Source organism: Heterocephalus glaber, unplaced genomic scaffold, assembly GCF_053883595.1.
Source record: "Heterocephalus glaber isolate CG9 unplaced genomic scaffold, H.glaber_assembly_v1.0 deba00001452, whole genome shotgun sequence".
NCBI classification, from domain to species: Eukaryota; Metazoa; Chordata; class Mammalia; order Rodentia; family Bathyergidae; genus Heterocephalus; species Heterocephalus glaber.
The window spans coordinates 1,754,287-1,768,900 of NW_028258302.1; the positions used below are offsets into that span (position 1 = coordinate 1,754,287).

General features: G+C 35.8%; 1 protein-coding gene across 22 annotated transcripts in view; it reads right to left on the reverse strand.

Annotated features, from left to right (window-relative positions):
• Ccdc30 (coiled-coil domain containing 30) overlaps window positions 1-14,614 on the reverse strand; it is a 121,284-nt gene that overhangs the window by 89,593 nt on the left and 17,077 nt on the right. For 21 of the 22 annotated variants that reach the window (XM_087215169.1, XM_087215155.1, XM_087215158.1 and 18 more), the window contains 2 exons: window positions 5,912-6,065; window positions 2,788-2,838 (listed from right to left, as the gene is read on the reverse strand). In XM_087215169.1, coding sequence (XP_087071295.1) covers window positions 2,788-2,838; window positions 5,912-6,065 — 205 coding nt within the window. The remainder of the gene's footprint in view (window positions 1-2,787; window positions 2,839-5,911; window positions 6,066-14,614) is intronic. The other variant, XM_087215164.1, reaches the window with a different exon arrangement.

Below are 14,614 nucleotides of genomic sequence, written 5' to 3' on the forward strand. Positions count from 1 at the left end.
AGCTCTTGAAGACATTGGTGTAGGAAAAGATTTTATGAACAAAACCTCAGTTGCCCATGAACTAGCACAAACAATCAACAAGTGGGATCTCTTATTAAAAAGCTTCTGCACTTCAAGAGAAACCACCAGCAGTGTGAACAGACAACACACAACGTGGGAAAAAATTTTCACCTGGTGTTCATCAGACAAAGGTCTACCATCTCGAATCTATAAAGAACTTAAAAAGATCAGACCTCCCAAATTTAAAGACCCAATCCAAAAATGGGCATCTGAAATGAACAAACATTTCTCACACAAAGTAGAAATAGCAAATAAATATATGAAAAAATGTTCAACATCACTGGTCATTCAAGAGATGCAAATGAAAACAATGCTAAGATTCCACCTCACCCCAGAAAGAATGGCTGCTATCATGAAATCAACCAATAACAAATGCTGGCGGGGTTGTGGGGAAAGAGGAACCCTGCTCCACTGCTGGTGGGAGTGTAGACTGGTGCAACCACTGTGGAAATCAGTATGGAGATACTTCAAAGAAATAGGACTGGAAGTCCCATTTGACCCAGCTATTCCCTTGCTGGGTATCCTCCCCAAAGAATTAAAAGAATCATACCACAGTGATATATGTGCACTCATGTTCATAGCAGCACAGTTTGCAATAGGTAAAACTTGGAAACAGCCCAATTGCCCATCAACTGGAGAGTGGATAAAGAAAATGTGTCTTTTTTATAAAATGGAGTACTACTCAGCCATAAAAAATGAGAAATTAGAGATATTTATAGCTAAATGGATGCACATTGAGGTGATACTCTTAAGTGAAATAAATAGGATACCCATGTGTAAATACTGAATCATTTATGTAGTGTGAGAAATTGAAAATGTAAATGAGGACTAAAAGTTATAATAGATAATGTGAAATAGGAAGAAAAGGGGCAAATGGGAAGTGGGAGGGGTAGGGGAAAGGAAAGAAGGGAATGGAATTAATATGAGAAAATGAAAAAATGGAAACACAGTCTTTGTAAATAGGGAGGGATGGACGGGTTGAAGGGAGGGCAGGGGATTGGGGAAAAATTAGAACCAAGAGAGATTACGTAAAGGTGCAAATTTCCAATGATGAATGTCATTATACTCTGTACCTAAAATGTACCAGTAAAATTAATTTTAAAAAAAGAATTCATTAATGAAGCCATCTGAGCCTAGAACTTTCTTTGTGGGAATATTTTAAACTATTAATTTAATTTATTTAATGGACTTAGGGCTATTTCTTTTTGAATGAAATTTGGTAGTTTGTTCTGCAAAGAGTATGTCCATGTCATTTGGGCCATCAAACTTATTGGCACAAAGTTATTTTAATATTGTCTTATTATCTCTTTAGTCTATAAAATGTTTTTTCTTTCATTAACATTAACACACGTTTATTTGTATTTTTGACATGATCAATCTAGTTAGGAGTTTATCAGTGGTACTGATCTTTCTGAAAAAGTAGAACTTGGTTCCACTGATTTGATCTACTGTAGTCCTGTTTTTAGTTATATTCTATTTATGTCCTATGTTAATATCTCCTTTCTTATGGTTGCTTTAGATTTAATTTGCTCTTCTTATTCTGGGTTTCGATGATGTTAAGTTTACATTATTTTGTGTCATTTCTTAATTTCTAGTATAATCATTAAATACAATAGGAGTCCCCATACACACTGAATTGGCTGCAACCTTCACAAAATGTTGAGAATGCCATGTTTTCATTTTACTCATTTCAAAATATGTTCTGATATCTCACATTTTAAAAATTTTTAGTTTTTGGGTACAGGGGATCGAACTCAGGTTCTTGTGCTTGCAAGGTAGGCAGCAGAACCACTGAGCTAAATTCCTGGCCCTCTCACAATTTTTTTCTCCACGGGCATGGACTATTAAGAAATATCTTGTCTAATTTTTAAATCTTTGAGGATTTTTGAAATAAATTTCTGTAACTCATTTTTTGTTTAATTCCATTATGGTCTAAGACATAATTTGTATGATTTCAGATTTTCCACAGAGATTTCCTCTATTGGCTCAGGGGTCTCTCTTGGTGAATGTTTCACAGGTATATGAAAAGAATGTGTGTTCTGGTGCAGTTTCCTATATATATCAACTAGGTCCCATCGGTTGGTAGTATTTTTAGGTCTTCTGTATCTTTACTGTTTTCTGATTACTTGGTTAATTTTATAATCATATTCATATATTTTTGAAAAGGAGAGTATAACTAAGTTTGGAATTACATAAAAGTGGTAAATATGTTTTATAGTTATTATCATTAATACACTCAAATTGTGTTATAATGTTGATAGCTGGTAGTATTTTTGGTAGCCAGACTAAGGTCAGATTAACTAATGCATCACTGATTCCAAAACCATTGGCTTTCCAGTGAACAAACATGTGAAGTGTTGTTATATGCATTATAAGGGATTTTGGTCTGTCGTCCTAGTAAAATATGTGATTTGGTCACACAGAAGGTTTCAAACACCAGCTGTGATATTTAATGTAGCTATTGGCTAACTCATTTAACCTGGCCCTGACTCCATTTCCTTACCTACAAAATGGGAATAATCATAATCACCATTTAGAATTGTTGTATTAGAGATACATACATATTCAGTGTAGGCATTTAATAGGCAGTAAGTAGTAGGAGTAATAGCAATAGTAGCAGTAGCAACACTAGTAGTAGTACTTATTATTTTAATTATTTATGTTATTTAGAAATATTTAATACATATTATTATTTAATGTATTATTATATCTGTTGGAAGGACTCACCCTTTTCTTTCAGTTTCCCAATTTCTAGTTGAGCTTTCTCAAGGGCAGAATCTAAAAGAAAACAGGAAGAAGATATTTGTGTAAGAAGAAAATGAGGCCTGGGGGCATAGCTCAGTGGTGGAGCACTTGCCTAGAAGGCACAAAGCCTTAAATTCTGCAGTCAGCACTGGGGGAGGGGCAAATTAATGTTACTCAAATTTCAAATAACTTCTTTGTCTTTGAATTTTTTTTAAGTACTGGGATTGAATGCCTGTCCCCAACACAGGCTAGGCAAATGCTCTATCACTGAGCTACCTCCCTCACCCCTCTCATTTTGAGAGAGCATTTAACTAACTTGCCCTCCCAGGCAGGCCTCAAACTTGTGATCCTTCTGCCTCAGCCTCCTGAGTAGCTGGAATTACAGAGGTGCACCACTGTGCCTGGCTTTTTAAAAAATGTTTATGATTCTAAAGTAACCTGTATATTGAATTTTTTTTTTTTTTTGGTACTGGGGATCGAACTCGGGTCCTTGCGCTTGCACAGCAGGTGGCGAAATTGTATACTGAATTTGAAAAAAGAATCAGCCTGAGTTCTTGAATCTCCAATTATAAATATAAAAAAGAGATAATTTAAAAATTTAACCTTTATACTAAACAAAATTCTTGATAAAGCCAAAATTTAAATACAAACCAAAAGCCATAAAAGCACTAAACAAACAATCAAACAAACAAACCAACTAGGAGCTGTGAGACCAAAAATGACTCCATTTTGCTAATGTGAGGCCAGAATGACTCCATTTTGTCCAAAATGGAGCAGTCTCCTTTGTTCTTTCAAATTAATGATTAAATGTGCTTAATCTGGGACAAAAGACATGATCTGTAACTCAAGATTCCTAAACTCATTACTCAGCCATCTGTTTGCCCTAGAAACAAGTGTCCCGGGCCCACTATCTATAGGACAATCTGTTAACGTGCTGACTATCCACACAGGGTGGTCGTGACCATTAGTCAGGATGTCTGCTGACCATCAGTACGTGACAGTAGACCACTAACCTTTGTCCCCATTTTTCTTGTAAAAACCTATACGTAATCCCCTTCAACCCCCAATGAGCCTAGCCAATCAAAATTCTACACTTCATACTTGCTAAATGTTAACCAATCATATGGCTGCTAATGACCAAAGCTTGCTGTAATCTCAATTAAAACCCTGCTAATTTGGAATTCAGGGCTCTCAATCTCGATCCGCTGTGTCGGTGACAACTGAGAGTCCCTGCTTAAGCTTGAATAAACCACCCTCGCGTGCTTACATCGGAAACGGCCTCCTGGTGGTCTTTGGGACTTCGTAATCTGGGCACAACAGGAGCAAACATTTTCAATAATTTTGTAGTGAAGAAAAGACTTTACACATGTGAGCCAGGAATGCAGTTCAGTAGCAGAGTACTTACCTGGCATGTGCCATTCCTGGACTCAGCCACCAGGACTGATAGAAAAAAGAAAGAGGGGAGGAAGAAGGGAAGAGAGGGGGGAGGGGAGGGAGGGAGAGGGACAGGGAGAGGGAGAGGGAGGGAGGGGGGGAGAGAGAGAGAGAGAGAGAGAGAGAGAGAGAGAGAGAGAGAGAGAGAGAGGAAGAGGAGGGGAGGGGAGGGGAGACTACACATGAAAACCCAGAAGGTACAAAAGGATGACTTGGTTAAACAAATATTAGCATTCCTGCATGGAAAAAAATAACTTTTATAGCCAACAAAAGGCTCAAAAAAGGCTCATATTCAGAATAACGATGCATACAAAACCAAAATACAACACAATCGAAAAATATATAAGAGTCTAGGGGAGGAACTTCACAAAACAGTACATCCAGGCGAGCAACAGCCAACTTGCTAACTTCATTAGGCATCAGAGACTGAGCACCACTATGTACCACAAGAGATAAAGACTGGCAATACCAAGAACTGACAGTGTGGAGCAGCCCATATCCTGTGGACTACTGAGGAAAGCTTAAATTAGTACAATTACAGTTATGTGCTGCAAAATGATGTTTTAATCAACAGTGGACCACATATATGATGGTGGTCTGGAAAACTGTATTGCCTAGTGAAGTCATAGTCATCTTAGTTTTTATAAGCACACTACATGATGTTGATACAATTAGGAAATCACCTAATGACACTTTCTCAGGACAAATCCCCATTGTTAAGTGGTGTGTGACTGTACTTTGCAAGGCTACATTAGAATATGTCTATAATCTTTGATCTAGTAATCCTATTTGTGTGTGTGTGTGGTACTGGGAATTGAATCCAGAGATACTCTCCCAGTGAACCATATCCCCAGTCCTTTTTATTTTTGAGACAGGGTTTTACTAAATTGCTCAGGCTGACCTTGAACTTTGGATCTTCCTGCCTCAGCCTGTAGAGTACCTGGGATTATAGGTGTATGCTACTGCACTCAGCTCAGTAATTCTATTCTTCTCCTAATTAGAAATATGTAGATAAGTACACCAAAAGGTATGTACAAAAACATTCATAGAATGAGAACTCATGATAGACCCAAGTAGGAAATAGCACAAATGTCTATCGAGTAGAATGGAAAACAAATTGTAATATGTTTATTAATGGAAGATTATAAAAACACCAAGAGTTACAAACTGCTACATGCAACAACACGAATGAATCTCATGAAGACAAGATTGAGCAAGAGAAGTAAACCAAAGAATGCATACTGAATATAGTCAAAACCCAGAAGTAGTGCTCAAAGTCTGGATGGTGGTTATTTTGGGTTGAGCTAGTGATAACAAAAAAAGGAGGCATCTGGGATGCTGGGAATTTCTTGTGGTAAGTGGTATACATTTATGAGTTTTGTACTCTTTAGTAGATATATTAGCTTATGCTTCAGTGAAAATTTCTGGACCCTGTGGAAAATGAGGCTGTTCTTCAAACTTTTTTTTTTTGGTACCGGGGATCGAACTCAGGACCTTGCACTTGCGAGGTAGGCACTGGAACCACTGAGCTAAATCCCCGGCCCTTGTTCTTCAAACTTTTAAGTGTTCATCTTAAAAGATTTTTTTTCTCAGTATACTTACGTTCCACCTTGAGAAAAGATCAGTGAAGTTAAAACATGGCCAGAAATGGTCATGTGAAATCACAGCTTACCTAAGTTACTCAGTTCTTTCTCCTTCATTTGTAGTTTATGAGTGAGCCTTTGGATCTCCTCCTGGGCCATCCCCAACCTGTCTGTTATGTGTTCCGCATTTCTCTCTAGGCAGTTTTGTGATGGTGTATCTTTATCCAGGTCTTCATTATGAGACTGAAATAGAACTACTGTTAGTAATAAAACCAACCACAAATGTACTTGTATAACATTTTGCTATATTTTCTATCATGTTTAAAAGCCAATAAAAAGCAGGAAACATTTCATTCATGTACATTTCTTTTATTAGGTTAAACTAAATAAAATCGGTGATGTCTGTTTTTACTTGTAAACATAATTTCATGTTTATGTGATTATAAAAATCAGGAATTTAAACATAAAAACAATATAATCAAAAAAAGACAGATGATGTTCCTTATGATACATTAAATACAGTTTACATGGACCAGGGATTTAGCTCAGTGGTGCCATGGCTGTCTCACAAGTTCAAGGTCCTGAGTTTGAGCCCTGATACCCCCCCCCCCCAAAAAAATGCAGTTTACAAAATGCTTTCACATAAAGTATTTAATTTAATGTCATGGTAAGCACATACTTGAAAAGTCTCAAATCCTGTTTAGAGCTCCCCTTTTGCGATTATTTTCAAAGATTTTAAGAGTTGAGAAATTTAGTCTCAATTATATTTTGCGTTTGGTCCTCAAGAGAATGAATATTATATAAACATAAGAATTATACCATTTTTTCTGAGATTAAAAACCCAAAATACTATCTACATATCAAAATCACATTGAACATATTGCTATATTTCTTTGCAGTACTTTTTATTAACATACTTTTTTTTACAGCCATAATTCCAATCTAGGTACAAGTTTTTCTCTGGCTTTTTAAAATTTAATATCATAACAGGATGATTTTTCTACATTCCTAAGCAATTGCCTTACCACTGAGTCACATCCCCAGCCCTATTTTTTAAGTTACCATCTCTTTTTCATCTTTTTTTTTCACTATGTAGCCCAGGCTGCCCTGGAACTTAATGGCAATCCTCCTGCCTCAGCCTCCTCCGTGCTAAGATTACAGGCATGCACCACCATGCCCAGCTGAGTTTTTTACATTCCTATACAGACTTTGTAATAGTACTTTTTAAAGTTACATAATCTTCCAGAGTACAGATACCATTTATAATAATTTAAACACAGGGATAGTATCCAGTTTTGCTGTTTAAAATAACACTGTGATATAGTTTCATCTATATACTGTACACATTTGCCTTACTTCGGTTATTTCTCATTAAATTCCCAGTATACATATTCTTATGTGTATAATATTTCCTCAGATCAAGATGTTAAATTCCGTGAGAATTGGTTATATTTGATATAGTGTGACACAGATCCTAAAGAACTCTCTAAGAGAGGAATTCTAAATATATTTGTGAAGAAGTATGTACAGTCTGAATGTGATTTTTTTTTTTTTTTTTTTAGCACTGGAAATCAAACCCCGGGCCTTTTATATGATAGGCGACTGTTTTACCATTGAGCTACATCCTCAGCTCCCAATGTGATTTTATTTTTTTGTGGCATTGGGAAATTGAACTCAGGGCATCAAATGTGCTGGGCAAGTGCTCCACCACTGAGCTGTATTCCCAGCCCTTTCTTTATCTTAGATTTAAAAAAACAAATTTTTTTGAGACAATGTCTCATTAAACAGTCCACCTGGCCTCCAACTTGCAGTCCTCCTGCCTCAGCCTCCTCAGTAGATGGGATTACTGCATATGGCTCATTATGACTTTTGAAGTCTGATTATTTAAACATTAATACATTCAGTATATTGCTGATTTTGGGTGATTGATTTTTCTCCCTCCCCAGTTTTTGTGATGTGTCCACGCACAATTTGATCTTTTTTACAATGGGAATCTATATATGTTTTAATGTATTTGGACAAATTCAGGTAAAAGCTAATACTTAATTAACTATTATTAAGTAGAAGATTACAATTTTATTTTTTTTTTGGTACCGGGGATCGAACTCATGTCCTTGTGCTTGCGCAGCAGGCAGTGAAATCACTGAGCTAAATCTCCGGCCCAGGATTACAATTTTTTAAAATCACACTAAGATTTTTTTGGTGGTGGGGCTGTTGCTCAGGTTCTTGATGTTCTCTTTGTAGACTGATGGGTTTGTCCAAAATTTTCCTTAACTAAAATCAAGAAATAAATATAACTTACGTCAGTCATTTCTCATAAGTAAAAATTAATTTATATCCAAAAAAGATAACCAATTTATTTCTGAAAAAACACAGTCCAATCTATTTTATAAGGCTAAACCATGGATTATTAACAAGTCAATATTGACTCCTGAGGGAATAAAAAAAATTTACTCTTTTGTGGTGGTGCATGCCTGTAATCCCAGCACCCAGGAGGCTGAGGTAGGAGGATCACTGTGAGTTTGAGGCCAGCCTGAGCTACACAGTGAGTTCAAGACTAGCATGAACTACATAGCAAGACGCTGTCTCAAAAAAACCAAACCAAACAAAACCAAACAGTCTATAGGACATAGATACTTTATGAAAATGTAGTATTAAAGTTCCATGGGAGAGTAATTAGGAAAAAATTATCTAAAGAGTTTCTTTAGAGAGGCAACAGTGTAAAGCAGGTTGATTAATAGTGGGCTTGACATTAAAACCTGACGAAGATAAAAGTTAAACACATTTCTCATACAATTCTGTATTACATTCCTAGGTATATACCCAAGAGAAATGAAAGAATGTGCCTACATGAAGACTTGTACATGCTTACAGCAGCTTTAATGGAAGAGTCACACAGGAATCTTATTCATAAACACAGATCCTGGAGCACCCAGAAGGAAGCTCCCCCATCTCCATCCCAGGCCCCTAGGGCAGTGAAGCTCAGCTGGTCGCAGCACCCAGAAGGAAGCTCCCCCACCGCCATCCCAGGCTCCTAGGGCAGAGAAGCTGAGCCAGTCCCAGCACCTGGAAGGAACCTCCCCTGCTGCCATCCCAAGCTCCTAGGGCAGAGAAGGTGAGCCACATGGGTGCCAGAAGCACCCCCCACCATGGAAATGAGAAGACACATAAACAAGCCTCAAAAACAGACTTCTGGATCACCTACAGCAACCCCAAAGGGAAATGAGATAAAACAATCTCATACTCAGCCACCTGGACTCTCTGAACTGGCAACAAAAGAGGATCTGGGAAAAATGAAATCAGAAATAATTACTCAGATAACAGGAAAGAGTTTGCTCATGGTGCAAGACATGATTAATAAATCTAGAGAGGACACAGATAAAAAAATAGAGGATCTGAGGAACATGATGGAATCCCAACATAGGAAACAAATGGAATCCATAACACAGATGCAAACAGATATCCAGGAGATTAAAAACTCCATTGAAAGTCTATGCAGCAGAATGAGCCAATGTGAGGACAGAATCTCAGATATAGAAGATAAGATTGCAATTAGTGAGGAGGAGAAGAAAAATTGCTTTAAAATTGTAAGGGAACATGAAAAATCAATCCAGCAGATGCTAGACGATGCAAAGAAGAATAACATAAGACTGATTGGAGTCAATGAAGAAACAAGAGAGAGTGCAAATGACATAAAAAAAACTGTTCACAGAAGTGATGGCAGAAAACTTTCCAAGCAGGGGAAAAGAACTTGACATACAGATAAGTGAGTCATATAGGACTCCAACTAGCCTTGATCAAAAAAAATCTACACATAGGCATATAATAGTTAAGATTCCAGAAACTCAACAGAAGAACAAAATTCAACAAGCAGTTAGAGAAAAGAAACAAATCACATACAAAGGAAAGCCCATCAGAATCACAGCACACTTCTCAATGCAAACCCTCAAGGCAAGAAGAGCTTGGAGTGATGTATTTCAAGCCCTAAAGGAAAACAGCCTCCAACCCAGATTGATGTACCCTGAAAAACTATCTTTCAAAATTGATGGAGAAATAAGATACTTTCATGACAAAGAGCACCTTAGGAACTTCATGAATACCAAACCAGCTCTCCAAAAAATTTTAAACAATATTGTAGGAAAAGACAATGAGGATCACAACCCCAGGAAGCCCAGCAGAATGAATCCATTGGGCGTGACAAATTAAACGCAAAGGTGGAGAATCCAACAAAAAGAAAAAGTCATGACAAGGCTTTTAAAACTTTTAACTTCATCTCCCTAATGAGTGCATAACCCAATCTTATTATTGTACTGATTAGTATTTTTCTGATTCTAGAGTTGCACACCTTTCCTTGTGCTGTACTGGCTATTTATCATCTTATGTCTACATTTTAATTGGGTTGTCTATTAATGAGCTGTAAGAGTTCTTTATATATTCTGGTTATAGGTTATATGCATTGTAAATACGGTCTGTTTAAGGACTACTTTTCATTTTAATGATGTCATTTAAAGTTCTAAATTTTGATGGAATCTCATTTATCAATTTTTTTCTTTTATAGATCATGTTTTTTGTCTCCTAGGAAGTTCTTGCCTACCCTGAATTCATAAATATTTTCCCTTATAATTTCTTCTTAAAGTTTTATACTTTTAGGCTTTCATATTTAGGTTCATAGATCCCTTCAAGTTATTTTCATGTATGGAAAAAAAGGGTTGAGGTTAATTTTTTATATACGGATACCAGGTGTTCTAGTGCCACTTGCTGAAGACACTATCTCTTCCTCGGCTCTTGAATCGAGTTTATATTCTATAAAATGCTAATGTTAAATAATCTTTCAAAACTCAGTGGACCATATATGTGGTTCTATTTCTAGATTCTCTGTTTTATTCCAATGATCTATATGTCTTTCCTTACACCAACATTGTCTTGATTACTGTAGCTTTAGAAAAAGTCTTAAAATTAGGTACTAAACGTCTTCCAACACTGTTTTTGTTTTTGGCTCTTCTGGGTCCTTTGTACTCCTACATAACTTTTAAATTTCAATATCCAGTTCTTCATTTATAGCAAGTATACACAGACCTGAATTTTTATATATACCTTGTGTTTTGTAATCCTGCTAAATTCAAGTACAAGTTCTACGGGCTCCTAGAGATTTCTTAGTATTTTCTCTGTAGATGATCATTTCATCTACATATAAAGATTTTGCTTCTGCCATGCCAATCCTATCCTAGTTGTGTCATTTTATTGCCAGACTATTTTGGTGGGAACTAGGTTTCAAAGTTTAATGGACAGATAAAGAGTAAGCATATCTGCCCTTGTTCCCCACCTAACGGAGAAAGCATTGTATCTTCTCTATTCATACAAGGCATTCTCAATGGAAGTATGGAGTACATGTCTTTAATTTGTTGAGAAGTTTCTGTTCTACTTCTAGTCTCCTGATAGCTTTTACTATGAACAGCTGTAGAATTTAGTCTAATACTTTTTCTCCAACTAGTGACAGGATCATACGGCTTTTTCCTTTTCTCTGTTAAAATGATGACTTTTGGGGGTGGATCTTCCAATGCTGAACCAACACTGCCATCCCTATAACAAAATCACTTTCTACATCCTGCCAGATCTGACTTCTAATAGTTTGTTTTGTTAAACAAATTTCTATCTATGTTCATACTTTTTTCTTCTATTATCTTTATCCAATTTTAGGATTAGCACAATGTTGAGTTCCTAAAATGAAGGGAGAAGTGTTCCTTCTTTTTTCTGCTTTAATTGTTTGATATAATTTATCAGTTAAAATGTTTATGAGCCTGCTGTTGTCATATAGGTAGGTTTTCAAGCTAGGAATATACTTTCTTTAATAGGTGCTATTCAAATTTTATATTTCCTCCAGAGTTAGTTTCATTAATTCGTCTTCTAAGTTACTTCTTAGAAGTTGTCAAATTTATTTCAAAAAAGATTTTTGTAATATGCTTTCTATATCCTTTTAAATTCTGTAAAATCTGTAATGTCTCCTAGATCTTAATATTGTAATTTTAAAAATGTATAACTGATATTGTGTAACAGGAAGAAAAGCTCTGAAAAAGCAGGGGAATTGGGAGGGGTATGGGAAGGGAAAAAAGGGAAAGGAAAAAATATGAGAAGGGGAAAAAAATGGAAACAAGGTCTTTGCAAATAGGGAAGGGTGGGCAAGGGAAGGGGAAAAAAAAATAAGAACCAAGATACTCATGTAATGGTACAAGATCCCAATGATTAATGTAACTCTATTTTATACCTAAAATGTACTAATAAACTTAATGGGGAACAAAACCCACTCAGATCCGGGCCAGGGATTTAGTTCAGTGGTTCCACTGCTTGCCTTGCAAGCGCAAGGACCTGAGTTTGATCCCCAGTACAAAAAAAAAAAAAAAATTAACATAACAAAAAAACAAAACAACAACACAAAAATAAACAGATCAAAAATTTTAAAAATTTTATAAAACCTAGTAATTTTAGAAAGGATAACATATCTTGAACAAGATGGATTTATCCTAGGTGTACAGGTCACTTTAACATTGAAAAATAAATCAATGAAATTCTCATATAAAGTCCTAAATTATTTTATTATCCCAACCAATGTCTATAGAAAAAAATTTAGTAAAATCCAGCCTTGATTTCAAAAGAAAAAGAAATCATTAGCAAACTTTGAATAAAAGTGAACTTTTTTCTTTGTTTGTTTTTCTGGTACTGGGAATTGAACTCAGGACCTTGTGCTTGCCAGGCAGCCACAGCACCACTGACCTACATCCCCAGCAAAAATGAACTTTCTTAAACCAAGAAAGAGCATTACTTTTAAAAGAAAAAAAACTTTCAGCAAACATCATTCTTATAGTGAACCAGTAGCAGCTTTCTCTCTGAAATCAGTAATAGGATAAAATGTTTGTTGTTAGCCAGGGATTTAGCTCAGTGGTTCCACTGCCTGGCTCGCAAGCGGAAGGATCCGAGTTTGATCCATGGTACCAAAAAAAAAAAAAAAAAAAAGTTTGCTATTTAACATAATACTCAAGATACTAGCCAATATACTAAGGCAAAAAAAAAAAAATTTAAAAGGAATAAGATTTGGAAAGGAAGAACAACACTATCACTATTTTGAGAAATTGTGGACATAAAAAACTTTTATATCACCAGTAAATTATTAAAATGAATGATAAATTTTAACAAGATTACTATATAAGGTCAATATGTAAAAATATAATTTTAAATACTAGCCACAAATAATTATAAAAATTTAAAAAAAATTTAAATAGCATTTACTATTAATAGCATCTAAAAATATGAAGTACCTGAGAATAAATCTAACAAAAATGTGCACGACATTTATGGGAAAAAAATTGTAAAATTTTACCACAAGGCAAAGAGTTCTTGATTAGAACAGAAAAACAATAACCATAAAAGACTGATAAATTGAGCTACATTAAATTTGATAATTTTCATTCTTTGAAAGACACCATTAAGAATGTTAAAACACACACACACACACACACACACACACACACACACACAGTAGAAGAAAAAGTATTTGCAGTACACATAACCAGCAAAGGATTGGCAACCATGATATATACAGAATTTTTGTTGTCAATTTTTTTTTTGGTACTAGGGATCGAACTCGGGACCTTGTGCTTGCGAGGCAGTTGGCAGAACCACTGAGCTAAATCCCCGGCCCCAGTTGTCAATTTTTAAAAAAATACAATTTAAAACAGGCAAAAGACCGGAATGGGCACTATCGAAATAGGAAATCCAAACAACCGATAACTATACCAATTTCAATAGTAATCAGTAAAATACTAATTGAAACCAACATGAGATATCATGATGTAACCAACAGTTCACAAAAAATTGAAAGTCTGATGATATCAAGGGTTGATGAGGAGCAAAGGAACTCTTCTTACACTATTGGTGCCTCTACAGACTGGAACCACTACTTAAAAAGACAGTTTGACATAATCAAATAAAGGCGAAGCTCCACATAGTCTAGTTCCCTAAATCTGAGTATATACCCTACACAATTGGATGTATTCATAGTGACAAAATGGACAGATAACAGTATGTTCATAACAGATATAAATAGGAAATGTCAAATCAATGTATGATGGACATTGTCACATTCACCCAATGGAATAATATATAGCAATGGCAAGCTGATTAAGAATAAATATACAATATTTGATCCTCTAGTTTATATAATGTTCAAAAATAGGCAAAAGTATACTACTCTATTGTTTAGGGTTACAGACCTTTGTGAGGAGAACAAAGGTTGTGATTTTTAAAAAGATACAAAGAGAGCTTCTAAGGTATCAGCAATGTATTCTTGACAGGGCTCATAGTTACAAGGCTGTTTTCTCTACATTTGTTAAATGGTGCTTATAACTTTTATCATTTTTCTTCATATATGATGTATTTCACAATAAATTTTTTTTTTGGTACTGAGGATCGAACTGAGGACCTTGAGCTTGCAAGGTAGGTGCAGTGCCACTGAGCTAAATCCCCGGCCCCATAATAAAATATTTTTAAAGAAATCTTTATTTATGGCATTAAATGTCATCTCTTCATTCTGTGCCATCCAACAAAAAAGTAGTTACATACATGTTGCTGCACCCATAAATAAGAACATAAATGTTGTCACTGGGTGTGGTGGTGCACCCCTGTAAGCCCAGCACTCAGGAGGCTGAGGCAGGAGGATTTCTGGGAGTTAAAGGCCAGTGTGGACTGCATAGTGAGTTCAAGGCCAGCCTGAACTATGTAGAGAGACCGTGTCTCAAAAA